This window comes from Oryza sativa, chromosome 5 (genome assembly GCF_034140825.1).
Source record: "Oryza sativa Japonica Group chromosome 5, ASM3414082v1".
Taxonomy (NCBI): Eukaryota; Viridiplantae; Streptophyta; class Magnoliopsida; order Poales; family Poaceae; genus Oryza; species Oryza sativa.
The window spans coordinates 2,779,350-2,806,877 of NC_089039.1; the positions used below are offsets into that span (position 1 = coordinate 2,779,350).

Sequence of the window (27,528 nt, forward strand, 5' to 3'; positions counted from 1 at the left end):
AATTCGTATTTTGGTATTGAAATGCTACAATATGTGCAATCCTTTTCTTGCATGCAAAGCTCAATTTTGGCAGTACAATGAAGGCTCAATTTTGCCAGTACAAAAGAAAGTATGAACATGGCTGGTTCTCTATTCAGCTAAAAAGAAAGGAAAAAATTATCATAAATCTGCAATCTGATCTGATCTCATCTGATCAACAAATTGCATTTCTTACATTTGGACTCACTCACATCCTAAAAACTGATCCTATCATCACTACAGTCATTCACACGAGGACACGCAACGCCAAAGCTCCTCAATCGCCGGCGACCTTGTCCGGTTCAGGCGACACGTCCGCCGTCACCGGCGGCGGCGCCGGCCTGACCCTCCTCCGCGTGGCGAGCACGGTCATGCCGCCGGCGAGGCGGACCGTGTAGGTGCGGTCGTTGCGGATGGTGACCGTGCCGCCGCCCACCCACGCGCCGTTCCGGAGCACCTCCACCGCCGTCCCCGGCGGCAGCAGCGGCGGCAGCGGCGTCTCCTTCTTCTTCTTCTTCGCCTTCTTGCTCCCCGCCGCCGCCGCCGCTTCTCCGCCGCCGCGCGGTTGCTGCGATCCCTTCGTCTTCCACGGCGGCGGGCTCTTCTTCCTCGCCACCATAGCTCGCGATCGATCGATCGCGAGCTCTGATCAGTGAAAAATCAATGGAGGAGACGAGGGGGCTCGTGGATTTCGTGGAGTATTTGTAGGCGGCTTTTGCTCGCTCTCGCGGGGTGAATCGGAGTCCGACTCGGATTGTGTTGGACGACACGTTACGTAGCGCTACGCTACGTAGGAACGAACGAACGACGCGGACGCGCGCTCGGTAGATCGATGCTACCGACTCTTGACACGATGTACGTGACGGGCAAAGCCAATGCCATTAAGCCAGCCGTGCACTGCAACTGGTTGGTACATGTATGCCACGGACGCCATGGCGACGAACTCCGACATTTCTGCAAGTCCGAGTTGTCGCTGCTGTCGTGTACAAGGCACGTAGGTTTTTGCTTCATATTTTACTCTTTATATAGCTGTGTTAGTTCTATAGCTGTTAGGAAGAAGCACATCGAGATAAAAAATCTGTCATTTTTCATGAGCACGTTTACCTAACTGCAAAAATAGTATACAAATTAATATATATTTTCTAAGTATGAAATTATTATTACTCAATTAATTGTATGCTAATGATTTATCTCGTTTTACACATCATTTTAATCCTCTCCAATCCTTTTCTCTCAAACACACTTAATCGCAATCAAAATATATATTTTAGAAGTTGATTTTCATGTTTTTATTATAGTTTACTTTTTAGCATAGTCACTAGGAACAATAAGCGTTACGAACTTATAATTAGGTTTAGGCAAAACGGCTTAGAATCAGAACGAAGCATGAAAAAAAAAAGAAGGAAAAAGTGAGAAGAGGTCTCAAACAAAAGTAGGCGCTTCTCCTCTCCGGCTAAATCTCGCCGTGCACGGCGTCGACGCACCGGCCGCCGTCGAACACCGCGGCGCCGCTCCCGTTGCGCGCCAGCGCGGCGGCCGGGAAGCTGAGCACGCACGCGAAGTCGCTCTCGGCGCCGTTCTGCACGGTGGCGACGTCCACCTTGATGACGTACCACCCGGCCGCCCTGTCCCGCGCGAGCGCCGCCGCCACGGCGCGCGCGCGGCGGCCGGGCGGCACGCGCTGCGTCCCCGCCCACGCCGCCGCACGGGCGTCGCCGGCGCCGGCGCCGCGCGCCGTGATCCCGGGGAGCGCCGCGGCGTCGCCGAGCCGCTGCCCGGCGTACGACGGCGCCGCCCGGAGCGCCGTGCACCGCCACGTGTAGAGCCCGCCCGGGTTGTCGAACCGGAGCGTCGCCGAGAGGTTGTACGCCACGGCGGGCGCCGCGGCGTCGAAGGCGAGGAGGCGGAGCTCGGCGGAGGCGACGACGGGGACGACGTGGTGCGGCCGGAGGAGCAGCCGCGGCAGCAGCGACGGCGCGAGGACGAGTACCGCCAGGAGCACGGCCAGCGGCGCGAGGCACGCCGCGGTGGCGGCCGCGGCCGCCGCCACGCACTGCCGTCGCCGTGCGCTCGCCGGCGGCGCGGGTGGCTGATCGGTGGACATGGCGTACACCCAAGGGGAGTGGATTGCAAATTTGCAATTTGCAATTTGCAAAGCTGCAAATGTGCTAATGAGCAAGCAATGCAGAATAGTGGGGCTTTGCTTTGCTGTGCTCTCCTCTTCTCCTTGAAAGAGTCGAACTTTTTTTTTTTCTTCTCCTTGAAAGAATAGAAGCACCATTGCAAAAGCAAAAGGAGAGGAACCAACCAGTGCACTGCACACATCTTGTTGCAGCAGACCATGTAATTTGACAACGCAGCATACTGATGATTCCATGATTAATCCAGCACTTTTGCTTTAACAGAATAATAAATTAACATACCAGAAAATTAAAAAGGAGAGATTCCAGGAGAGAGAATTTAGTTTTGGTTCCGATCAAAACTTTTACATGAATGAATATATATGACAAGTGCGCAAAAACAATGAGACTCTAGGACCAGCGAACAAAAACAAAATTGGCACTAGGCCTCGTTCCATTATTATGTTTCTGCTAAATTTCTGATCCGGTTGGGCTCCCGTGATTGCTAAAGTCATCGTCGAGAGATCTCCTCGTCGATTCCCACAGCTGAGACTCGATTCCCAGCTTCCTCAGCTCAGTAAGTCCTCTCTCAACTTGTTTACATAATTTTGCAAACAAGAAAAGCATCAGATAAAGTAAGCAATTTAGCCGGTAAATTTTGTACAAGACAGTCAAAACGAGAAGTATATGATTTCAAACTTTGAACGAATAGTGCAAAGGATGGCAGACTTTGAGACAAGAGTTTCATCATTGTTCAGAGAGGAGATTACCTTCTATGATATCGATCGTAGAAACTGGATGATTGCCTTGTTCTATCCAAAACTGTAGCCGCTCATCAGCTATATCTTCTTCTATGTCATGACTTTTGGCCCGTCTCCAGAAGTAGGTTAACCATGACTGCCATATGTATTCATGAGTTCTTGTACATACCAGTTCTGACCGAAAACGAATTTTTGTGCAACATCACATCGATTCCAGGAGAAAACAAAATGCCAGAGTGGTTTTTCACCTGCTTGAAGCGTACGTCGTCTTGCTCTTCCTCGCTTAATTCTAGGACCAATGACAGCATATGTAATTAGAAAGTGAAATTGTTATTCCCGAGCTATGGATGTAAAAAGGAATATTAGTAAAGTAGAACTAACCTAATGACTCTGGAGGGTTCTGGCCTTCAGAAGATGGACCTGCAGTAATTGGAAACTTAAGTCATAGTAGTAAAACTACACGTCACGCATTGCTGCAGGCCATTGATGTGCGTAATAAAGTTGCAATATTCAGACTGGAAGTTGTATTCATCTAATAGAATCAGGTCAACATAGCGACATAGTAATTTTTTTGAAGTCTCAGTGAATTGTGCAGGGATGATTCTAGAAAGCAGTTCTAATCACAATAAACTGCAATTCTTCAGCACATTAAATATTATCTAATATTTTGTTGTGAAGTTATTTCATATGCAACATCTGAATAAATGAGCTATCTTGTAAATACGGTTTTGTTCATGGTATCACAATCAGTCAGTGTATCACTTCTCATCAGGAACGAGGGAATTGGTATAACCAGCTCTCAAAATCCCAAGCTATGCTATGTGTTAAACATCAAATTGTCGGTACCCTCACAGTGAGGCTCGCATACATTCCCCATGTACTGAATATTAAGAAAAAAAAATATTTTATGAGTTTATCTTGATAGAGAGAAATATTTCGAGATAAGAGACCTGGGAATCTCATAAAACAAAAATATTATAAGAAAAGAATAAGAAATGAGTACATTTTGGAGAAGCCACCTGAGAGAGGTCTGACGCGTCGATGTTCTGATAAAGCAAGCATGACTGCGTCCTCTACCTTCAAAGGGGATATTAAATTATTGAGACCGAAACCCAAATAAAAATAATAGTTCTCTACCATTCCGTGGGAATATGTAAATGAAAATTCGTTGACACATATATTGCATCTAATATATACAACACAATGATAAAGCTAGTCAATCTAATACTTCCTCTGTTTCATAATGTAAGACTTTCTAACATTGCCCACATTCATATAGATATTAATGAATCTAGACATATATGTGTGTCTAGATTCACTAACATTTATATGAACATGGGCAATACTAGAAAGTCTTACATTATGAAACGGAGGGAGTAGTAGTAATAGTCTAGTAGCACTCTTAAGTTTCATACATCACTTTGCATTTCACTAATTACACAAAAAAGTGATGCATGAATAGTGAATTAGCAGTCTTTGTATCAACTGATGAGACTGAAACCAAATCAAAATATTTTGAACTAACTTCATCAACACTAAAACTGACTTTAAAAAAAATGAGAGAATTGACAGAAGATAACTTTCACATTCTAGGAAAAATTCATTGCAAATTTATGAACAGAAAGAAAATGAAAGATGAACAAAATATTCAAGTACACGGTTTTATTTCTGGACCATGTATCTCACCAAACTTGTCATGTGGTATCACATGGACTTTGAAAGAAAGGTATAAACTAGATGAATATCAAAATAATAAGTAGCAAGAAAAACCTTGAGTGAAGATAATTCACGTAGTCCTCTCTCAACTAAAAGCATGCTCTCAATATTTCCATCTCCACTCATATCATTCACGTGACTTGCGTCAGACATTTTGCTTTTGGTCTCCATGTCAGCATGATCTGCGTTATATACAAACAATTCTGTAGAGCAGATATGTACAGATATGTAGTGATTGAAATGATGAATTTATATGAGCTATGTACACTTCAAAAGAATGATGCTTCATCTGGTAACATGGTCATGAAAAATGAAGGAGATAAATAAAAGATCAACCCTCTTGATGAGAACTTTAGTGCCTAAAGCAAAAGATGGAGCAAGTTACTCTGCATGTTCAGGGGACAAAAGTCCTTGGAATCATTCAGTAGTTGCATGGTGCAGAATTAAAAGTGGCAATCATCCAATATTAACCACAAATTAAATATCAGAAAATGGACAGCGAACTTTGAACAACTCAAGTACATTCTGTAGATTAATTTAAACTCTTACTAGCTATTTGACCTACTTAAGTTTTTTTTTCCTGGAACATGGCAGAGATCTGCACGTCATTTCATTACGAGAGAAGAAAAGCTAAAATAGCCAGGTACAGTGACCTTACATGACCATGCACAACCAAAACAACGGCCTCACAGTAGCGTATCTAGAATTATTTTAGAGCACGAGCAAACTTCACTATAGCTAGTATTTACTACAGAAATTCTATTTCATTTTTTTCTTAATTACATGGAATTTTAGTGGATTAACCACCGACGAGCCCGGGCAGCTGCCTGGGGTCACCAGGCAGTAGATCTGCCCCTGCGGCCTCATGCGACCTTACATGACCAGAACATCAACCAAGCACAACCAAAGAAACAACTAAAAGACGCCTCACACAAGCAAAACAACAACTAGACAATGCCAAACATGACCTTTAACCGACCAACACAATGCCTAGAAACAAACAAACAACTCCGACCAGCCATAACCAGAGATGAGATTCAGATCCCACCAGAAAAGGCCTCACAACCACGACCGTTGGCTCCCACGGAGGCGGTATCAATAGCTGCTTCAAATAACATCGGATCCCACCCATCCGCCATGCAAGCATTGATCATTGAATTCATCTACCAATTAAGGTGGACCTACTGAAGTTAAAGAATTGCTTCATTCTATTAAGGCCTTTGGCACTAAGTCTTGGCATTTTATCTGAGAAAATCAAACATAAGTTTTTTTCTCGATCTAAGCTATGAGGTATCCTGATCGGTGATAATTTGGGTCTCGATTCCATGTCCATAAGATAGCCAATGGTTATAATCAAAGCACTTGTAGAGTAACTGAACATGAGATACTTGAATCAACATCTTCACAAAAGAGTTTTTGATAAGGAACCTGACCTGACAATGCTCCATCTCTAGCTTTTTGCCCAATTGACAGGACAACTTCAAGTGAAAGTGGTGCAAATGATGACCAGTATTCTTGTTTTTCTTCAGCAATATCACAATGTATACCTGATAAAAAAAAACTCAATTTAGCTAGCCATAGAAAACATGTAAACAACAAATTTATTTTTGAAACAATTGACTGCCTGAAAAGGAAAACAGTCTGAAAGACACTAATTCCTCAACACCCTGACATTAATCTGTAGCAAAAAAAATAATAAAACAGAAAAAGATATGAAGCTTCATAGAAAATCATAGTATCCAAGTAATGAACACACTGCTACACAAATATACTTACTCAATTTAGTTATTTGAAAAAGCATATAGAAGTAGCAAGGCAGCAATCACAATATTTTAAAGGTAAAATATGCAAAGCATTATCCAATCTTTTGCATGTGTATTTAAAGGACAGAACAGGCAAGGGCAATAATGCATATCTTGATTCTTTCAGTCTTAAAGTTTACATCTGTTTAAAATTTTACGAATTTACTTTTACTTCCTTTTTTTACTTTTGCATCGTACTTGTAGAATCTCTACATAGTACATACATTTGAGACCTAGTTAGAATTTACAACAGAAGGAATACCACCACTCTGTAAATAAGTATTAATAGTGTGAAGTATCTCAATACCAAGTCTAACACACAGTTTCCAGTAGCGAGCAAGCCAACATCTCTTTAGCACCACCTCCTCCTAAAAAGGATTTTCATAAACAGATTTAATGATATATCCATTTGCTACGAAATGTCAAAGTATAAATAGTGAGGCAAACATATTCACCATCTCTTCTTGAGACAGGACCATTCTATTGGTTGCTCCGTGAAGAGATCTCACGATTGATCCCGTACTTTTTAGACGCTGAGATACGGATGATACAGAATTGGCAACCTACCCGACAGCATAAATAAAAGTTAGGTTTGCAAAATACAACTCTGGGAAAATCGTTCAGCAATAAGTAACCATATTTGGTGAAAGCTCTACCTTTGCTTCTGACCGAAGGGCTGCAATTTCATCACAGCTAGCGCTGTTAGACCTTCTTGAAGCACTTCTCAATGAAGCCTAAGAGCACAACAGATCTTCGGAAAGAGTTAGTAAACAGAAATTTGTTCACCCAAAAGCACATAAAGTCATAAACTCAACATTATTGTGCAGAAATATTCATAAAAATGAAGCTCTAATAAAAAAAATCTTTCAATTTAAATTGTTCCATCAAATTTGAACATATGGATTTTGGTGCAGAAACCTACCTTTCTTTGTTGTAGCGCTGCATCCTTTCTGGGAGTCAAGATGGGAACATAGTTTAAGATAAGAAGCAATGCATGTATAACAAGAAGATGCGTGTTTTGTTAAATTATACACCTGCTAATCAGATTGGCCTCTGGCTCTATAGCATCAGCAATAACAGCAGCCTGAAATGTGGACATCAGAGATGTTGACACAATACATCAAACAATGCATTGAAGATGCATAGCTGAGGGGTATCTGTGTATGGACATACCATGTGCATGGACTTAGCATCTCCTTCCTCACTCCTTTCTTCTGCAAGGTTAAACTGGAAGATGCATGTTTGAGTGTTTCTAACAAATTAAAGCAGAAATTAAATCCAAAATCGTGATTTCATCTCACTTTTTCGTACATGCCCTCGGTTTCCACTTGGAGTGAGTTAATCTGCAAAGGAGGCATCAAAGAATCACACTAGTGTTGCATATAAGAAAGGTTAATCTTAAAGTGGAGAAAGATAGCTGTTTTGGACTTTTGGCAGATGGATCCAAAAGTCCATACAAACAGTCATACCACATTTCGCTGGAACAAGAATCAAGGACTAAACATAGATGAGAGCAAACTCATATTTTAGGACAAACTCAAGTAGTATATAGGATATTCTGCATTTCCTATCATTAATTTTCTTATCCTCCTGTGTTTTCGAAGAAAAAAATTCTTAGAAAATGCTGTTTATGACAGGAATCACCTCATCATGAAGAGAAGAAGATGTGCGCCGCGCTCTTAGAGAGCTTCCAAGATCAACTGATCTCCTAAGGATGATTTAGCCTATATTACTTATTAGTGATCATAAAAAATAATATTCAAAAGAGAACAAAAACTCAATTAGGTGCTTGCTGTCAATTAACAACACAAAGAGACTTCCGGAAGGAGATACGACAAAAGGCATTATTTGTTACACCATCCCAAAATATAAGCATTTTTTTTGAGAGGGTACAACTCAGGACACACACGAACACATACCACACTCACACCACAACACACGCGTGCACGTCCCTAACACACGGTAGGAAAGAGATTTGAGGTACTAAGTCCTCAATGCACGGGAAACATGCAGTACCACTGAATGCGCAAGCGTGTGTGTACCCTACTACCTAGGTGGAACCAACTGAAGTTGATCCCAGGAAATGTGGAAAAATAAGCATTTCTAGCTCCAAAAGTCGCTATATTTTGGGACGGAGGTAGTAGTAGCTTATTTGCCGGATTGCTGTCATGGATTATTGCTCCACGGCTCTAAAAATACGGCTTCTCAACAAAAAAAAAACATCTACCGCGTTGCTTAGACCAATTGTTCTAAGCTATCTGTTAAGTTTATTTCTCAAAGTATTTAACTTATCCCTATCATCAAGTAGATAATCTAAGGCAATAATCTGTTTCAAATGCCACATCAACCTAGGTTAGTGCATGCATGAATTTTGTAACAAGCTTTTTGTGTTTTTAGATTAGCTATTTGACTTATTTCTATTCGCGACTTGTTCTGTTTAATTTTCTCCAAAGCAACACATTGGTGCACTTGGATCCACCATTTGTGAAGAAATGCATAAATTTACATAGATGATAGGTAGCGCTTAGGGTAAATCCCAAATGCAATACATATAAAGCAACACTCGTGGATGTGTTATCCATTCCGAAGCTCATGATAATATGGTGCCTACATCAGAAAATTAGCAACAGAACAAATTCATAAAATTTCCATCCAACAACAAAATGATGGCACAAAGCCCATTGCTTTGATCTGCAGCTCAATTTCTCTGCCGAGTAAACTAACACATCTCACTGATATGTGGTATATAAGCTACAGCCTCAAACTAAACTAGCCAGTATTAGCATGCATGCCATTATTATTAATCAGTGGCGGAGCTGTTGGGGGTGCCGGAGGGTGCCAACACACCCCTATCTGAACCCCTCCTCCCTGTTGTTGTATGATTGTACTTACAAGGTCAGGCAGTTAGCAAGTCTAAAAAAACATTAGCCCATTAGCAAGAAACAATATCTACAAAATTAGTTAGTGATTTCCCTTTTTTTTCAAAGTAAAATAGAAGATGCCTATTTACATTGAAAGGATTTAGCATTAAGAACTAGTTCCAAACTTCCAATTATATTATTAAAGAGCTAAAATTCAAGTTTTTTTTGTAAAGAACTAGTTTACACATTTATTGTTATTGACAGTGACTATTTGGCCTCCTTTGCTATCGATATTGGTTATTCGGCCTTATGGCTTATCCCTACCCCACACCCCCCAACCCCAAATCCTGGCTTCGCCACTTATAAATCACATGGGACATGATAAATAACATCCTCTCGAATGCATAGCCATGCTGAATTGAGCAAGGAGAAGCTATATGTATATGGGAACAATTTCAACAATGCAGTATGAAATCTGCCACGTGCAAGACCTGAAACATGTGAGCATACCTTTGCTCCCGTCGATTTATTGCGGGCGACTCTGACCCTGGACCGCTCGTCGCTGGCCGGTTCTGTTGCTTGATCGAAGGTATCATCGGAACTGACTTCCCGGGCGTGTATCGGTTCGTCAACGACGGTGGTCGGCTCACCGGAGCCTGATCCGAAAGGTAACGACCTATCTAAAATGCACAGAATTACACGCCACCACTTAGCGCGCCGAGCACCATGCCCACTATTGGTTGGTGAACACAAGTAACAAATAATCACATCAAACACATCACCCGCATAAACAATGCGAAATGCGTGATGTAAAATCATAAATCAGCCGGCATATTCCATTAATTAGGAGATCGTGAATGAGTATTAGATTATTAGGAAGACGGGATTGACGATTGAATGCCGCTGCCGAGTGATGGAAGTGAAAATGGGGATGGATTGAGGTTACCGATGGGGAAGGGGAGCGGGTGCCGGTGCGCCGCGGGGTGGAGGAGAGCTCGATGGGTGGCCCCGAGAGCTCGTACTCGTCGTCGTCGCTGCCGCTGCCCCCATCCCCACCACCACCCACGCCGCCGCCTCCTCCTCCTACCCCCGCGCCGTCGGTGGACGCCATGACCCGCGCGAGCCGCTGCGCCGCGGCCCTCGCCGCGGTATTATGCGCGCGGCCACGTCGCCCCACGGTGGACGCCGCCCCCGCGCCACCCAGCGACCCCGTCCGCGCGTGGCGGTGCACGGGCGACGCCGTCGGAGATCCACCCGGCGGCGACGTCTGCGCCGATCCACCGCCACCGCCCCCGTAGTAGTGGTGCCCGTACCCGCCGCCGCTGCCCCGGCGAGCGTACCCGCCCGCGGGGCTCGCCGGCCGCGACAAGCGATCCATGGGAACACGGCGTCGCGGGTGATCGATCGATCGATCCCCCTCCTCGATTCGTCGCGAGAGGGAGAGAGAGAGAGAGGTGGAGGTGGAAGCGGAGGAATGGGAGGTGGTGGTGGTTTGTGTTTGCGTCCGAAGGCGGAGGCGGAGGCGGGGGGGACGTAACGGTCTCGAGTTTCGAGGGGGGGAGTGATCTCGAGTGGCGTGGGGGTGGATCTTGTGTGGCGCGGGTCGCCTGTGGCTACACCGGTTAGACGTGTACTTCTATACACTTGGGTTCTTTTTCTTACATATAGTGGTAAGCAGTGGCGGATCTAGAGGGTGGTCCGGTTGAATTATGGACCATAAAATAAAAATAATCTAACACAGGACTAGTACATGTTAATAAAAGGAAAAAAAAATTTAAAGTGAGAAAAATAAGAGATATAAAATCTTTATTAATATAAACTTTTATAGTGAGAAAATTAAGAGATATAAACTCTTTATTAATATATTATGGTACACTTTAAATTATGTGGCCTATTGTATATTATCTTATTATATTTATCTGTGTTTAAAAAAGTTACGTAAGATAGGTCATCCATATCTAAAATCCTGGGTATATCACTTGTGATAGAGTGCTGCATATTCATCCAAGGGGGAAAAAATAGTGTGGCTATCTCATATCAACTGGAGGAAAAATTTCTAACTGAAATGTACCATGTAATCATTAGTGAACTCAAAACCTAATGATACTATATAGCCATCGACCAAGCTTGTCGATATACTGTAGTGAATTGGGCATTATATGTTTTGTTAATATTTAAAGTAGTGAATGAAGCCTCGACTATATATTATTCACTGTATTGGAACATTATAACGTATTCATGTAACTATAGTGCATCTATGTGATACTTTAAAGGATCTAGAAATCTCTTCAGAATGTACCATGTTACATTCTTGATGTATGTGTTGCTTGTTATACTGGTACAATCAGTGTCAGTCAACCTCGACAATTTTTGACAAAACTTAGTACTGAACTACTTAAACGATAAAATAACACTATAAATTTAAGCATAATCACCTTATTATGACACCGACATTGAATCCACCACTACAGGAAGAGAACAGGAAATAGAAGAGAGTGCCGAGTTCTGTACTAAAAATAAATGATAATGTATTCTTATCCTACAAGTTGTATGGGTCCCAAAGCACTTGAATAGAACTAGAGAGGAAAGTATGTATGGGTAATGCTTGAAACTTGGTGCAAATTGTTTTGGTAGAATCCATGAACCATATATTAACGAAAGGGCATATAGTCTAGTGGTTACAGTGACCTGAGTAGTACCCCAAGGTCCTGAGTTCAAATCTCCTATGGAGCGAATTTCAGATTGGGTTGTTTGCGGGGCTAAGTTCCCTATTTCAATGGCCGTATATATCCGGTTGGATATAGAGGCCGGGTAAAAAAAATACCCTTCTCTAAAAAAAATGAACATATATTATGGTACTAACACATTATATTGGACCAAAGACAAACTTGGCACTAGTATAGACATACTTGTAATCTAGCTTAAATATACCTAACTTCCCTTCCTCTCCTAAAGAGAACTGGCCTGGCCATGCCATAACATTATTGGCTTCATTAATCAAATCATACAAAAACAATTTACAACCATTTAGAACAAACGTGTTTGGCATTTGGCATGTCTAAGTCCAGCTATTTCTTCCAAACGCAGGAATAACAAACCATACAAAATTATAAAGCACGAGTACACATGAAACTTGCATAAAATGGAATTGCATCAACGGTTGAAACTACAAGAACAAACTTTACCATTCCTTATGAAAACTGTGGCACCTTCATTTAAATTTAACAAAGAGGGAGTACTTTCTACAAATCCAATACAATGCATTTGTTTATCCTCTACAAACAACATGTAAATTTACAGATGAATTATACACTTGGAATAATGGCTTCCAATATGAACCTATACCAGCTTAAATACGTCGTTCTACACAAACTATCTGCACAAGATATGACAACAGTACACAAATGTATCCTGGAACAAAATTGAGTGGTCTCTGAAAATTTACAGAAATGCTTGCACCTTCTGAACCTCAAACTCAGCTATGTTCAGCCTCAGTCACAGTGCCCAGTTGAGATCCATGGATGCTCCGCTCCACTGGCGAACCAGGCACGAAAGGAACGAAGCCTCGGCCCCCGAACATCGGGCGCATGAATCTATCATCAAACTTGCGCCACACGCGATGAACGGAGCGAGTCTGAATGGTGAGAAGAAGCTGAAGGTTGTTCTGAGGGGAGGGCTGGCCTACATCGAAGTCAGACCCCAGCAGGCTTCCAAGAAGTGGGTCTATGATTGACTGGCTTGAGAGATCAGCTGCTATGTCAGGCCTTGGTGGGATGAGGAGATTGAGGAGAGGCTTGGTAAAAAAACCAAAAACCTGAAACAAATATTGATGGTGTATACATTAGCAAAGTGATAATAATTGGACTACTTTCTTTGTACACGATGGAAACGGAAATGTATGATATCACTTCTTTTCTAGATTAAACAGGATCATATACATTGATAATCCCCGTATGGCTGCATTGTTCATGGGTATTTCACTTAATCTGTAAGCGTCATATAAAGAAATGATAAATACTGCATTAGATTTGTTTACGCTCATATAATCACATGTCCCCTATTGACTTGGCTGAACCAAATATAGCACACACAAACAAAAGTGCACAAATCTATCAACAGATTGCTAGAAATACACCTGCTGAGCAGAAAATAACCATCCAAGATAATAACAGAGAGAAAGCATTACATCCTTACCATTGTGCTGAACAGAACAACAATGACTGTGCTGGTGATCATGATAGCATTGATTCGCAATTCAGTATGACCAGATGCGGTGAACTGCAAAGTTTTACGAGAACGTTACATATCAGACTAGGTTTTAGTAAATTAATGTGGTAGTGGTTCCAAATCACTTTCAGAGAGGCAGGTTAACCATCAAACATCACCTTGTGATAGGCAAGTGCTATTGATACTGCTCCTCTCATGAGACCTGCCCACCATATGATTACCTAGAGAATAAACCCATCACAGTTAGCTGCTTAGCTCCCTCTGTTTTCAGGAGGGAAAGAAAGTGATACAACTACATAAGAATAAAAAAGGTCAATACTAACTTGCTGCTTGAAGGAGATCTTTGGGCGTGTCTCTTTTTTACTTAGATTGGATAAGAAAGACAAAGGGAATACAAATGCTGCTCTTCCAACCATAACCAAGCCCAATATAGTTGCACTTAAAGCAATTGGTTTTTTAGGACTGCATCATAAGGAAAACTGATATAAATTAGTTATTATGTTCAGAAAAAAAAAACATGGGCAAGACATGCAAGGTAGTTGCTGTTGTGTGAGCCTGTGTTTAACAGTGTGCACCATGCCAAACAACAATTAATAGAATCATAGAAGCTTGAAGATGTTCTTTGCAGACTTCTCCAAACTGAAAAGGAAGGGTTCCGACTTTCTCTCATCAACAACATATCACCTCACATAGAATATACTTTTGTCAGCTGACAGGACCATCAGTCTAAGAAGGAGCTAAGCAAATTACAGCATCCCTAGTGATGGAAAAATTGAACCATAGAGGCAATTGTTCAAGGCATTACCACCGGGGACTTGAACCAGGAGGCAGACAAAAAAGCAAAACTAGTTCTTTTGTTTGAACCAAACCGAAAAAAAGATACTTGCTCGTGGTTTCCAACATATGAAAGGAGCAGGTGCGGTCCTTTGGCAGACAGGAGAGAATGGATGAAAGAACACGATCATTTGTTTTTATTCTGGCCATGGATCCCACCAATGAATAACACGCTACACCAGTGGATGCAAACCAAACCATCGGATAATGAAAATATCAGAAGAAACTTTATGAATTGGTCGTGGACAAAAACACACCTGCTGCTAGCTAATTTCCATTTTTCAATGTCCAGTGCATCCATCCCAACATAGAGAAATAGAAAAATTTCAGCAATGAAAGATAAAGTAGCAAAAGTGTGCCTGTAAAATGAATGAAGAATATCAGGAAGCCATATACATAAATATTTTCATCTAAAAGAAACCACAAGGGTTGCCAGTAAAACTGATTATCAGACAGTACATACTTGGTAGTAATCCTAGAGCTTTCTGTCACATTATGCCAAGTGTAATGTGACATTACTATTCCAGAGAAGAACACAGTGAGAATGCCACTCAGATCTAGCAGCTGAAATATATATATATGAAAGGGTCAAAAAAAATATCAATATCATGTACTTTGGAAGATGCTGGTGCAAAGTGAGATTAAAGAAATTACAGACTGCCAAAAGAAGTACAAGAGTAAAACATCAACAAATTTACACTTAGTATTACATGGATATAACATGATACTCCCTCCATCGCAAAATATAAGCATTTTTGGATTTCGACACAGTCTTTGATATGCTACTTTGACCAAAAATATCTATATAAAAGTAAAATGTTTTAAATAAAGAGAGTTGTATATTATGATAGCTTGTTTAATGATAAATCTAGTAACATCAATTTTACGGGATTGATCTTTTTTTTTTGCTATTAATAGTCAAAGTTAAAAATATTTGACTTAGCACTAAAAATGCTTATATTTTGGGACGGAGGAAGTAATTGATAAATGTCCGAAATAATTTGACTTAAGAGAGTTGCTTATTTTGAAGTTCTTATAGTTTGTAGGCACTCACCATCGACAGCATATATGAAAGGTACGCCATGAGTATCATGATAGCAACTTCTCTGTCAGTTGAGTGTCTGCATAACATCACAAGCTTGCCACAATGATTTTCATATCTACATAAAAAACAAACTACTCTGTGGCATGACTAAATCACATAGGAGCAGACCTGGCAAAACATAGTTTCTTAATAATATAGGCACTAAGCAACCCAGCCTGCCAAAGTGAGTACCAGTAATTAGTCCAAAAAGGCATGGTCAAATGAATCATCAGAAAGGAAGGTAGTAAATGGAAAAGAAAAGGAAAGATCAGTGGAGGTTGTCAAAAACAAAGAGACTTACAACTACTCCAAGAAGGGTACTGGTGAAGAATAGGTAGAGAAAATTTCCTATGAACGCTAGTAGAACAAGGCTATCAAAATTAGCAATATCAATGTCTTCAATTGCATTAAAGAGCACAACAGATGTAGCATCATTGACAACCCCTTCACCAAAAACCAGACTATAGAGTAGGGGTGTTTCGTCTTGGTTAAGCACCTGCAAGTAACAAAATTGCATATTTAATGGTGTGCTGTTTCATTTTACAAGACATTAACAACAGGTCATTAAATGGAAAAACCTGTAAGGTGCAAACAGAATCTGTTGCTGAGAAGATAGCCCCAATTGCTGCATATATGGATTAAACAAAAAGATAAACAGCGAGCAGAATGATGATGTATTCAATGGTACCAAAGTCCAACCAGTCGCTTCAATAATTTTGAAGTGTAGAAAGGCCAAGAATAAAGTATCTAACCAAGATAGTCCCCAAGCTGGAGTGGACCAACATCAAGTTTTTTGAACAATGTCATGGCACCTGATATGTCCATTAGAAAAAAGGAAAATCTTAGCGGCCAGAGCAACATATCAAAGTTTGAGGATGCAAGGTTTGAGACTTTGAACAAATCATGTTTGTACCATTGAGTAATGAATACAATAAGGCAAACAACCGTGCATCTAACATACATACTTTTACATCCAGCTCCACAACTGAAAAAAACTATCCAGCTGGCTTCTCCGTACTGAATTATGGATTTTCATGCATCATGTAGCCACTTCATATAGAAGCGATTGGCTCATTACTGATTCTTTTACTCTCTTAAACCAGTGTTTAATTTATCTTAATCTCAAAGAAATCAGTCACACATACTTGAAAGTTGAAATGATGATATTTGGTTTCAGGTGTTAAACACCAAGATTTTGTATTTTGGTGTAGGTGTTCATATAGTTGGTTATCTTGTGATCATTAATATGGAACCAAAATAAGATGATGTAAGCTGAGCAAAGAATTCAGCAACTTACCTAGAGAGATTATCACAAAGGATATCAATGTCCCCACAGCACCAAATAAAATAATTGTCATAAAATTGCGGAAGAATTGTTTTTTCTTTACTTGAAACCTGATGATTATAAACAAAGATGCATTTCAGTTAAAAGCTTCACTTATATAAAATGTAAGTAACTTCAGGCTATCACTTTGATGTTAGGGTCAAATGTTTTAGCGAGAACTGAAAATACATGTATTTCTGCACAAAAATATAATGCTGGAGCTTAAAATGTTATTAGCTAATCCAAAGAAATACACAGGAAATTCATATTAATCAATTCAGTTACTGCAGGAATGCATGCAATTTCCTAGGTTCGAAACAGGGCAGAGTAAGGATGCTGATTCTCTATAAAGACTATATATATACTTGCACAGTCAGGAAAAATAATCTAAATGACTCACAAGCTTACTCACGTTCAGTAAGAATGTAAGAATGATTAGACATACTTGGATCCAATCATCACCAAGTCCTCTAATTGTAAAAGGGCTTCATGTACTACTGTGATACAATCCTTTTTAAGTCTGTATTTCAGGGGGGGAAATAATTGTTTGGGACAGACGTGATAGTTTAATTCATTTTTCAGTATAATTTCATGGGAATGGGTGGGCAGTTGACTATTTTATACATCCAGCTCAATAAGTGTACCTTAGCATTCACAAATCACATAGGTTTTGAGGAAGTCTTAGAAACATGGGTTTGATACATCCAGAGGAATCTAAGTAATATTTTATACAGAATGGCAATAATAATATCATCATATGCATACTTCAGAAATACATGAATTTCTCAAGTGAGTCCTATTGCGGTGCATTTTGCTCTCAAGATTAAATTAGCCAAAACCAAATTAAACTAAGACAAGGCACCTTCTTTTCTTGTACAGAAGAACAACAAAATAAATTCCGCTTTGGTTGGGAGCTCACTAGAAGAGCTATAGGTACACAGAAAGCTCACCCAGCATTAAAGATGATCGGTGGAAGCAAATAAATGAAGAAGAGGTCCTCACTGAACACAAGAATGTGCGAGTTCTTCCCACCACTGACGAGCAGAATCACACCTCCAGTGATCAGCCCCTGCAAGCGCCAACCCACAGAACAAAACTCAAAACCACTCCCCTGTAAGGCAAAACCACAAACACCTGGGGTGCAAGGCCAGAGAGCCCTCTCATCTCACCATGACAAGCGCGGTGATGGATTCATTGACCCACCGGTTCCCTTCCAGCAGGTGCCCGATCACAATGCAGCTGCACAGCAGCGCCACGAAGATGTTGATCGCGACGATCGAGTCGTAGTCCGACACCAACAGCCCGCCGGATTTGAGAACGAGAGCTCCCAAATCCAGCCCCATCTCGACCGCCGCCACCTCAGTGGATCCTCCTCAGCTCACCCTGGCAGAATGGAAACGAACAATTCTCAATGTTAAAAATTGGATCATTTGCTCGGTGCAAGCAAGCAGATCGATCTCCATGATTGCCTGAACACTGTAGCCGTCAACAAATTCAGAGAAACCGCAAAGCAACAGCAAATCACTCCCGGCTTAATCATTCCACAACCCAAATCAACAAACCAGTGACCAGTAGGATGAAAGATGATCCGAGCTACATATTCTCACTGAATTCCTCAATTCCGACTCCAAATCCAAATCCGACCCAAGAAGCCACCATGCCGCCACCTCTCCTCTCAAGAAAAGGATGTGCACAAAATAAAAGTAAAAACAAAAATCGAAATTCCGCACGCACCTGCAGATTCAAGCGAGATGGCCACCCTGATCTGAAGCAGGAGAGAGGATGGAACCAACAAAAAAAAATCTGGATTCAGAGAGAGAGACGTGAGAAGAAGAAGTAGAGGAGGAGGTGGTGGACTGGTGGTCGTGTCCATCTGGCCATGAGGCCGTGAGAAACGGAGGGGAATTAATTAACGAAAATCGCGCCACCTGTCAAACGGTCAAACGGGCCCCACCAGGCAGAGGAAGGGAGGAGACCCATGTGGATGACGGGTGGGGCCCTGAACCGGGTTGGCCCCGCCTGTCAGTGGCTGTGGCTGGGTTGCCGTCCTGTGGTTTTGGTTTTGGTTTTGGTTTAACCTGAGGGGTGTGAGGCCGACGTGGCACGGGGTGTGTGTGGGGCCCACCCGGGGATGGAGACCAATAATATTTTTTCTTAGATAATGGAATGAATGGAGACCAATATGGGGTATTGGGAAGCAATGATGGCGAATGGATGGGTGATTAGAGGAAGGATAATAATAGAGTCCACTTTCTACTATTATTTTATTTTAAAGCCAACATATATAATAGATTGGCTATAAGGTTGGCTGCAATTTTCTTCTCCTCTCTCTATCTCTTACTTATGCATTTAATGGATTTGTCTTGGAGCTTGTGATAAGCTAGCTCTTGCATAAGAGCCAACATACTTAATTTTCCACTACCTCTTTTCTTCACCTAAGTATAGTAAGCTTATAGTTCACTATTATACTTGCTCTTAGATCGTTCGGATGATGATTCATGAGTGTCGCCCTGTCGAAGAGGCAAGATGAAATGAAAGGAGAGAAGGGTATCGTGTATCATGTGTGGTCGTCGTCCACTGCTATTAAAGACAAGAACAGAATATAACGGTAAAGTTATACTTCCTTCATCCCCTAATATAAAAAATATTCCCTATTTTTAAACGTTTGACCACTTATTTTATTTTAAAAAATTTATACAATATAAAAAATAAAAGTTATACTTCAAGTACTTTGAATAATAAAGTAAATCACAAATAAAATAAATAATAATTCTATTTTTTTTAATAAGACGAATAGTCAAACAGTGCAAGTAAAATGTCAAAATTACTTATATTAGGGGACGGAGGGAGTAGAGTAGTACAGACATAGGTGGTGTTCTTTTCTCCGGAAGATGAAGATGAGGTTTTTTACGCAAAACGAGGTGGTATTAACGTATGATTGATTGAGTTTTAATTATTACAAACTTAAAAAATAGATTAATATGATATTTTAGAGTAATTTTTATATAGAAAGTTTTCGCACAAAACACACCGTTTAGCAGTTTGAAAAAGTGACACGAAAGTCTTAATATTCTTTCAACTTTTATTGGAGAAAAGAACGGGACTATAGGACTCCCTTCATTCTAAAATTCGAACAGGGCTGACTGAGTTCGTTTATTCATGTTCCCTATTTCCCTCTCTTGTTTGTCGCGTGTAATCTCTATAGAAAAATTATTTTTAAAAATCATATTAATCCTTTAAAAAGTTTTTTAAGCTATACTTAATTAATTATGTGCTATGTTGCTCCATTTTTCGTGATTAGGGGGTCAATTCCCAACTCCATGAGACAGACACAGTCTTAGCATGATTGAAACAAAGGAAAAACCATATGAATTATAGAGGATTTTATCCTATGAAAAATAATCCTATAGAGTTATTTGAAATAAAAAATGTTTCCTATCAATTTCTTAGGAATTCATGTGGAATGAACCTTACAAGATTAATTTTAGAGGAAAATAAGCATGATATCTTACTTCATGATAATCAAACAACTTTTCGAAATCCCATAAGAACTCCCTAAGTATAACATTCTATTCCTACATTTGTTCCTATTGCTGTGTTTTCTCATCCCCACATTTCAAAGGAGCCATAAACTCTTAAATAATGTTTTGAGTTAATGGTTTGCTTGTTTGATCTATCTTAAATCCATTTTTAGGGCCCCTTTGAATCGTAGGATTGAAAAAACGGAGGAATGGGAAAAACATAGGATTCTGATAGGAATGCAAGTGTAAAACAAAGGATTGCAAAACACAAGAAAAACACAGGAATGGCCGTTTGATTGGACCGCAGGAAAAACGCAGGATTCAAACGAGAGAGATAGACTCAAGGGAAGTTTTCCAAGAGGTCGGAGTGGATGTTAAATTTCCTACATTTTTCCTCTAGAATCGTAGGAAAGGAAAGTTTCCTACGTTTTTCCTTTTATCATTCCTACAAATCAAAGGCATGAATAGTGTAGGATTTCAATTCATTTGTTTTTCCTCCATTTATCCTCCAATTCAAAGGGGGCCTTAATAGCATTAACTTTCTTTTCCAAAATAAGTATATAAATCCAAAACCATGAAAAGAAGTATATATTTTTTTCAAATTTTATTCCAAAACTACGTTCCAACAAGCATGCTCCATACGGCTAGGCTATAGAGTTGATAGAGAGATGTGGAGGGCCCACGTGTCAGGGACACCCAACGGGATTGTGTTTTTTTTTTTTTGAGATAGTGTTGACAGCGAAAGAGTGTGGAATGAAATTCTTGGCTGTAGATGAGCCTGTAGGCCCCGCCACGGATGCGAGGCCACCAGCGGATGAGCGCCACGTGTCCGCTACAGGCATGGGCAGCGCGACCAGAGAAGTGGACAGGACAAGGCCGCATCCGCCATCCTCCATTGATTCATCTCCCTTCCTTTGCTTGAGATTCCTCAACCTCTACATCTCTCTCCTCCAATCCCCTCCTCTCTCTCTATCTCTCTTCCCGGCCTGTGCAGAGACGGAGGCAGGATAGGCCGGCGAGCAAAGGTTCGAGTTCTTTCCCCTCGGATTCCACAAAGTAGGTGTCTTTTTTGTTTAAGAAAAATAGAATCACCAAGTTGTTGTTCTCGTTGAGTTTTGGTTGTATTTTGTCACTCGAGAGCCTCTGCATGTTCCAAAAGATGGTGTTTTATTGGTGGTGTTTTGATCATGCTAGATGTGGAGGATGGACGGATCAGATATTCTGTTGTTTACTCGCTTTGAAATTTATGCTTGTTTTAGTATTATGCATCTTTGGGCAATTATCGCATGGATGGATCATACATGCCATTTCTTTCGGTTCGAATGTCTTCCTGTTTACTACTTTGGAATTATCGTTTTTAGAGTTTCGAATTAGCTGATTACTGCAAGTACAGTTCCCCGCTGTGTTTTTGTTTGTGATTCTGAACTGCAAACTGATCTAGGATCGAGAAATGTTGGTGTATTTAGAGATTTAAGGGGGGCGACTGATGTGTCACCATTTAGAAAATCAATTATGCATTTCCTAATTGTCATGGCTGCATGCTGTCAAGTTAAATTTGAGATAACTGCTGAAGATTACAGAAGGCCTAGAATTCTATTACCCCATTCATAGAGTAGCTGTGATTCTGACAATACAATGCACAGCAGGTATTTAGAAAGGAAACTGTTACTACATGGTTGTTAACAGCAAGCAGCTATTATTGATCTGATAAGGAATGAAGTTCTACAGTATTTTTGACGCGACGTATTAGCATCAGTTTTGCTCAAGATTCACTTACTGTTGCGTGCAACTAATGTCCAAATTTCACATCAGGTACTAAAGATCATATCTCTTCAAACTGGTTAGGAAGCTTACTTAATGAAGACACAATTGGATTGATTTTAGTGGCCAAACCCAAGCCAACATACAGACTGTGCGCATATGGCTACTCGCATTCCTGGTACTGTAGCAGCTAGCGGGGTGTACTACAATGATCAATACAGAATGCCATGTAAGCTGAAAGGAATTCATTGCATGGCATTGAATTGTATACCGCAAAAAGCGAAGGTAAGGAAGTGCATGAATGGATATCAATCAACATTCAGGTTTTGTGTAAATGAGAAAAATGGACAAACCACCGGGCAGTCAAATGGTTCCTTGATCCAACAAGGCCAGAATTTCCGGTGTCATTCTTATGGTTCTCATAACAGCAGTGAAACTAAAGAGTGCAGCCTTGAAGATGGCACTGATTCATACAGGTAATATTTGTACTACATTACAGGATAATGAGCCTACTTTTTCCCCAGATGACCAATGTTTATTGAATTTGTGTATCTGGACATGCAAATTCATTATCATCCTAATTCCTATCTTTCTACTGTCTTTAAATGACACGTCCTATGTACAAAGCTGAACACAGTCATTTTTAAGATGGACATAACCCATCCAACATTTTTTATTTTGTTTTTATGGTTGACATAACCTGTTTGTCTTTTTAAATTTCTAAATCTATTGTTGCAGGGATTTTGAAGAACATTCAAGAGGAGCCTCCCAATTTTCAGATAATCAAGTTGCAGCAAAGAAAAAATCAGTCAAATCTAGTCAAGGGTTGGCTGAAGCTTGCAAATTTGTTTACAACGATGCAAAATTTGTGAATGAAAGAGCTCAAAATGATATTCTCTTGCTTTCACGGTATTCCTTTCATAATAATCTTTAAAAAATATATCCCTTGGTAAAAACAAGAGATTTGTACATAACAAAATTATGTGTCTCATTTCTAATCCTAGTGGCATAACAAGGCTGAACAAACGTGCGTGCCAGGATGTTGCTGTTTTAGGGTCAGGATTTCTCAAGCTTGATGGTACATGATTTCCCTTTTAGCTGACAAGCTCTTAGTTTCTTTGGTATGATTTAACTATCCATCTAAAGCTATTATTTACTGAAAGCTCGTGCAAGGAAGGACACTAAAAAAATTGACCACAGTGTGAAGGAAAGGGCAGCGCGGCTTACCCATTTTGCGAGAGTATGATTTTTCAATATGTTTAGATAATTGAACCATCCATGTGCTTTACTTTTTGTTCCTTTCTACCTCTATGTACTTTAGCCTGTTACCTCTGTATGCATATTCAGATATTAAAGGAACAGGCTCAGTCAGACTTGAAGAAAGCAGCAGATCAGCATTGGAGCGATGGTGCTTTGGAGGTCTGTGCTAGTTCTCTGTCCTTCACTTCATTTTGCTGGAACTAGTTGAAAATACTGAGCGATATATAGCTGCCAAATGTTTCTGGAGTACCGATGTTGTTTTATTACCGGTGTTAACCTTCTTTGTGTGTGTTACTATCAAATTCATGGGATTATGCTTATATAATACACTATTTATTTGCAATGCAGGCAGATCTGCGACGAGCTGACTCGGTTGTTAGACGACGTGCCATGGAAGATGCTTTCATGGCTTTAAAGGTAGCCCAACTTGTTCTTTTCCATCTCTACTGTCTTTAAATGCAGCAAGTTGGTTTAGTTTTCATTACAATTTACAAGCTAAGATATGCAAGATTTTAGGATGAAAACATAATCAGTTATTTTGATTTATGAAAGCAAGATTTATAACTCAAACTCGTAACAATTCTTGATTATTTATTTGCTTAACATCATGCCCCATACATCATATTTCCAACAAATTTTGTTTGTTTTATGAGCCTGCTGTCATGACCGGTTTGCTGTTATGCATTACATTAATAGCTAAGGTTTAGTTTGATTGGCTTAGCAGAAAATAAATAATCATATATCTAGACATGAATAACTAGCCTCAGACTTAATCATACTCTATCTACACCTTGCCATATCGACATTTTTTTGGTATTTGTTGCTGCACAAAAGGAAAAGTTTATGGATCACATACTAGATGTTTTGATCAATTTGACCCTTCCCAATTCTTGGTATTTCTCATACAGCATCTTGATTATTAAATATTACACTTGTATGTAATTCTGTAATATTTAGTGCAGTTTGTTCGGGATATCCATGACATGATGGCAAACAGATTACAAGAGCAGTAAGTTCATTTCAAATGCTCATTTCTTAGAGAAATTCAATGTTTAATTAAGGAGGGTATGATTTTACTTCGCTGGTTCATATTCATTGTTAGAACAATCTGATTTGTACTAAAATAAATATACTTTAGATTCGCAAAGGATGGTTCCTCTTCTCCTGCTAATTCAAGAAGTTTCATCACCCTTGAGAAAAATGGAAATACCTTCGAGCTGTTTCCTCATGAAGTTTCAACGGACCAGATTACCGCCATAGAGGTTATATCTAGATTAACTTATTTAGCAGAAAACTCCCATCATATGGCTAATTTTGGTTAAATTTGTTATCCATAGCAAGCATACTGGAGTATGGCATCTGCGTTGTCTGAGGCTGATGGTATCGACTACACAGATCCTGAGGAGGTGAAACATTTTTTACCCACATTATAAAGATGAACCTTCCTATGTCCATCTTTCTAACCTTCTCTTTTCTGTTTCTGAAGCTTGAGTTGTTAGTAGCAACTCTCATTGACCTGGACGCCATGGATGGGAAAAAGAGTGTTTCCTTACTTGCTGAATGTTCAAGCTCTCCAGATGTTAATACCAGGTATATCACAGCATTATTGAGTACAGTTACCTGCAATGTATGTTGCTTCTGCGTTGTTAGCAAGATCGAATCCATCTTCAAGTACAGAAAATGAGAATATACAGAAAATGAGAGAATGTTAATATAAAGAATGCAGATTTGATATGTCCTGTCTCTATACATCATGGCTATGTGCCAAAATAGCTAATTAGCGACAAAAAATAATTTATGGATAAAACTATTATGTATATGTCCTTAGTGACTTAAAAGCCAATTCAAAAAAGGAACTATGTTGAAAATACCGTAGAATTAACTCAAAAATTAAGTCTTAAATAAATTTTGGCGGTGGCTGATTCGTTGTAGGGCAAACGATGAGGCTCTATGTTATATTTCTGAATTACATCGCATTCGTATTGACCATTATTATGTATGTATACCCCTTGTAGGAAAGCTTTAGCTAATGCACTGGCTGCAGCTCCATCCATGTGGATTCTTGGAAATGCTGGGATGGGTGCATTACAGGTGAACATAAATCTCTCCTATAGCTCCTCCTATTGACAATTTCTGATTACCTTCATATCAGAATTTTTTGTATGAGAAATTTCTAAGCCTCTCAGAGCCAGGAATCATGCTTGCCCCACAGTTCAAATTTGATCTTCATATTCATTTGTAACCATGATTTCCAAGCTGTACAAACTGAAGCTCATTTCTCCCTTGTGATCAATTATCTAAAAAAGGTTAAAATCCATAGTACAACGCAGCCTGTTTCTGCATAATAATCAGTTATTGTTGAATGAACTTGCTAGTTGCTACTTGCTACATGAACTAGTTTCTTTGAAGTTACTTGGGTAACTATTGATGTTTCATCAATCTTTGCTTGCTCTTTCAATTGCAGAGATTGGCTCAAGATTCCAATTATGCTGTAGCCAGGGCTGCAACAAGAGCCATCAATGAACTCACAAAGCAATGGGAGCTTGAAGAAGGTGACAGCCTGAGGTTTGTACTGAATCAAAATATGGTTTCTAAAGAGACAGCCGATGACAGTGCAGCAGCAGATGACACCAGGTGATCATGTGCAAATAAGAAGGAAAAAATTACACTAGGATTAACAGAAACTTATACAAACATCACGTTTCAGAGCATATATATGGATAAGGTGAATGTCTATCTCTGTCACAGTTTCAGAGCATAATGTGCTGCTTGGTATCAAACCAGATCACCAGAATCATCAGAATGACAGAATGCATGTAACTGACACATCTTTTCAGTGCCAAACTGCCAAAGAAATTAGGAACTGGTGTAAAGATAAATGTATTCCTTCAGTAAGACATAGTCAATAGTGTTAGAATAATTGGGCTAGGCCCAACTTATCCTATTAAATCTCAAAGGCCCATAATAAGTGTTAAGGATAATAATACCACATCAGGATTTAAGCGAGGAATATCTTAACCTAAATAGGGAGTTATTGGAGGCCCCCTGTTGACTGGTTGAGGTGGGGTTCGGAATGCCACGCGCGCGCGCGCGCCGGGCCGAGGCCGTGGGCGTGGGCGAGGCTGGCTGGCGGCGTGCGTGCGTCACGTCGCTATTCTTTTGCAGCCACTAACCACGTTCCAACAACTGCCTCTCTCTCCTGATAGATAAGGAGGCCGCGAGTCCGATCTGTAACGGACGCTTGCTTCTTTCCCGGTGTTAGTTCCTCCTCCGCACCAGTGCTGTTCTCGCTTCCTCGCTTCTGATCTCTTGCGCGCACGAGAGATTGGAAGGAGCAGTGCCTCCAAAACCACATCTTCGCCTGAGATCTGCACCGGGTAGGCGGGTGATCAGGTTTTTGGGTAGTGCCTCTCGCACGATTGCTCGCCATGTCTGGAGATGCCGCCGCCGCTACTGGAGGAGATGGCAGAGGTGGTGCGCCAGGAGCTGGAGCCGGTGCCGCGAACGACAACATCAACGGAGGCAATTCTGCCTCATAATCCAACGGAGGGCCATTCTCGAGGTATATCCTTCTCCTGTTCCCTTTGTTAGCGCTATCGCTTTACTGTTATGTGCGCTGTGTTCCTGTTCCTGACATTCATGATGCCTCTAGCATGTTATTGCGTTACTGTAATGTTTCTGTTCCTGACATTCATGATGCGCATAGTATGCTACTGGTTATGTTAAGATCACTCTACACTGTTTATGCCATGGTTATTGCTTTAACATTTTGGATTAAAATATGCCGATTCATGACTATATTTCCAACAAATAGATGAAGCAAAAGAGCATGGTTGAAGAAATTATGTTCCTCAGATGTTTTTTGCTATTCGATTGGGAAATGGATAATAGTGCCACCTCCTGAGTATTTCTTTGAGAAAAAAAGTCTATTTTACAACCCTAAAAACTTTCACTCGCACCGAGTTGTTAAATCCTGAACTTTAGCCAAGTGGCATACTCCCCTTTTTTTTACATGGCATACTAAAATTTGATACAAATATGCAAAATTATTAGTCGTGCTTAAAGCACCTAATGATAAAACAAGTCATGTCGAAATAAATGATACTCCCTCCGTTTCAAGTTATAAGACGTTTTGATTTTGGTCAAAGTCAAACTATTTTAAGTTTGACTAATTTTATGGAAAAAAATTGTAATATTTTTAATCCAAGACTAATATATTATGAAAGTTTATTCAATTAT

General features: G+C 40.3%; 3 protein-coding genes across 6 annotated transcripts; 1 reads left to right on the forward strand and 2 right to left on the reverse strand.

The window, feature by feature from the left end:
- Nucleotides 1–2,467: 2,467 nt before the first annotated feature.
- LOC4337810 (coiled-coil domain-containing protein SCD2) lies at nucleotides 2,468–10,796 on the reverse strand. 4 transcript variants are annotated; one of them, XR_003242638.2, is made up of 17 exons: nucleotides 10,225–10,796; nucleotides 9,789–9,958; nucleotides 8,062–8,125; nucleotides 7,719–7,760; nucleotides 7,591–7,644; nucleotides 7,452–7,501; nucleotides 7,340–7,367; nucleotides 7,074–7,151; nucleotides 6,873–6,980; nucleotides 6,725–6,785; nucleotides 6,049–6,162; nucleotides 4,670–4,797; nucleotides 3,919–3,972; nucleotides 3,281–3,319; nucleotides 3,148–3,188; nucleotides 2,909–3,035; nucleotides 2,468–2,731 (listed from the first exon to the last, which is right to left on the reverse strand). XR_003242638.2 is itself a non-coding variant. In XM_026025916.2 (17 exons), exons 1-17 carry the CDS (start codon nucleotides 10,654–10,656, stop codon nucleotides 2,610–2,612), a joined length of 1,728 nt encoding a protein of 575 aa, XP_025881701.1. In that variant the 5' UTR covers nucleotides 10,657–10,796; the 3' UTR covers nucleotides 2,468–2,609. The 4 variants fall into 4 exon arrangements, 2 of the variants coding, with proteins under 2 accessions (XP_025881701.1, XP_015638430.2); XR_003242639.2 differs by having other exon boundaries at nucleotides 3,903–3,976; XM_026025916.2 differs by having other exon boundaries at nucleotides 3,903–3,972.
- Nucleotides 10,797–12,469: 1,673 nt separating this feature from the next.
- LOC4337811 (sodium/hydrogen exchanger 1-like) lies at nucleotides 12,470–18,552 on the reverse strand. Its single transcript, XM_015785112.3, has 15 exons — nucleotides 18,482–18,552; nucleotides 17,917–18,130; nucleotides 17,698–17,816; nucleotides 16,721–16,818; nucleotides 16,176–16,235; nucleotides 16,002–16,048; nucleotides 15,725–15,919; nucleotides 15,553–15,599; nucleotides 15,394–15,460; nucleotides 14,803–14,903; nucleotides 14,597–14,698; nucleotides 13,829–13,967; nucleotides 13,664–13,726; nucleotides 13,473–13,556; nucleotides 12,470–13,092 (listed from the first exon to the last, which is right to left on the reverse strand). Exons 2-15 carry the CDS (start codon nucleotides 18,088–18,090, stop codon nucleotides 12,754–12,756), a joined length of 1,635 nt encoding a protein of 544 aa, XP_015640598.1. The 5' UTR covers nucleotides 18,091–18,130; nucleotides 18,482–18,552; the 3' UTR covers nucleotides 12,470–12,753.
- A 2,579-nt stretch (nucleotides 18,553–21,131) lies between these two features.
- LOC4337812 (Senescence-associated protein OSA15, chloroplastic) lies at nucleotides 21,132–26,268 on the forward strand. The gene is made up of 13 exons (NM_001402484.1): nucleotides 21,132–21,293; nucleotides 22,081–22,505; nucleotides 22,768–22,938; nucleotides 23,034–23,107; nucleotides 23,193–23,269; nucleotides 23,377–23,448; nucleotides 23,638–23,706; nucleotides 24,252–24,298; nucleotides 24,428–24,551; nucleotides 24,627–24,695; nucleotides 24,776–24,879; nucleotides 25,305–25,380; nucleotides 25,754–26,268. The coding sequence occupies exons 2-13, from the start codon at nucleotides 22,189–22,191 to the stop codon at nucleotides 25,925–25,927; spliced, it is 1,374 nt and encodes a 457-aa protein (NP_001389413.1). The 5' UTR covers nucleotides 21,132–21,293; nucleotides 22,081–22,188; the 3' UTR covers nucleotides 25,928–26,268.
- Nucleotides 26,269–27,528: the final 1,260 nt, after the last annotated feature.

Bases quoted from the DNA above. Each gene is read 5' to 3' on its own strand.
- LOC4337810 (XM_026025916.2), bottom strand. From the start codon at position 10,656: ATGGATCGCTTGTCGCGGCCGGCGAGCCCCGCGGGCGGGTACGCTCGC. The intron at 7,368-7,451 runs GTGTATAATTTA...CTTGACTCCCAG, and splicing joins GAGGCCAATCTGATTAGCAG to AAAGGATGCAGCGCTACAAC. The intron at 3,036-3,147 runs GTGAAAAACCAC...TACATATGGCAG, and splicing joins ACGACGTACGCTTCAAGCAG to TCATGGTTAACCTACTTCTG.
- LOC4337811 (XM_015785112.3), bottom strand. From the start codon at position 18,090: ATGGGGCTGGATTTGGGAGCTCTCGTTCTCAAATCCGGCGGGCTGTTG. The intron at 17,817-17,916 runs GTGAGATGAGAG...TGGCGCTTGCAG, and splicing joins CCATCACCGCGCTTGTCATG to GGGCTGATCACTGGAGGTGT. The intron at 14,699-14,802 runs GTATGTACTGTC...TTCATTTTACAG, and splicing joins AGCTCTAGGATTACTACCAA to GCACACTTTTGCTACTTTAT.
- LOC4337812 (NM_001402484.1), top strand. From the start codon at position 22,189: ATGGCTACTCGCATTCCTGGTACTGTAGCAGCTAGCGGGGTGTACTAC. The intron at 23,108-23,192 runs GTACATGATTTC...ATTTACTGAAAG, and splicing joins AGGATTTCTCAAGCTTGATG to CTCGTGCAAGGAAGGACACT. The intron at 23,449-23,637 runs GTCTGTGCTAGT...TTTGCAATGCAG, and splicing joins GGAGCGATGGTGCTTTGGAG to GCAGATCTGCGACGAGCTGA.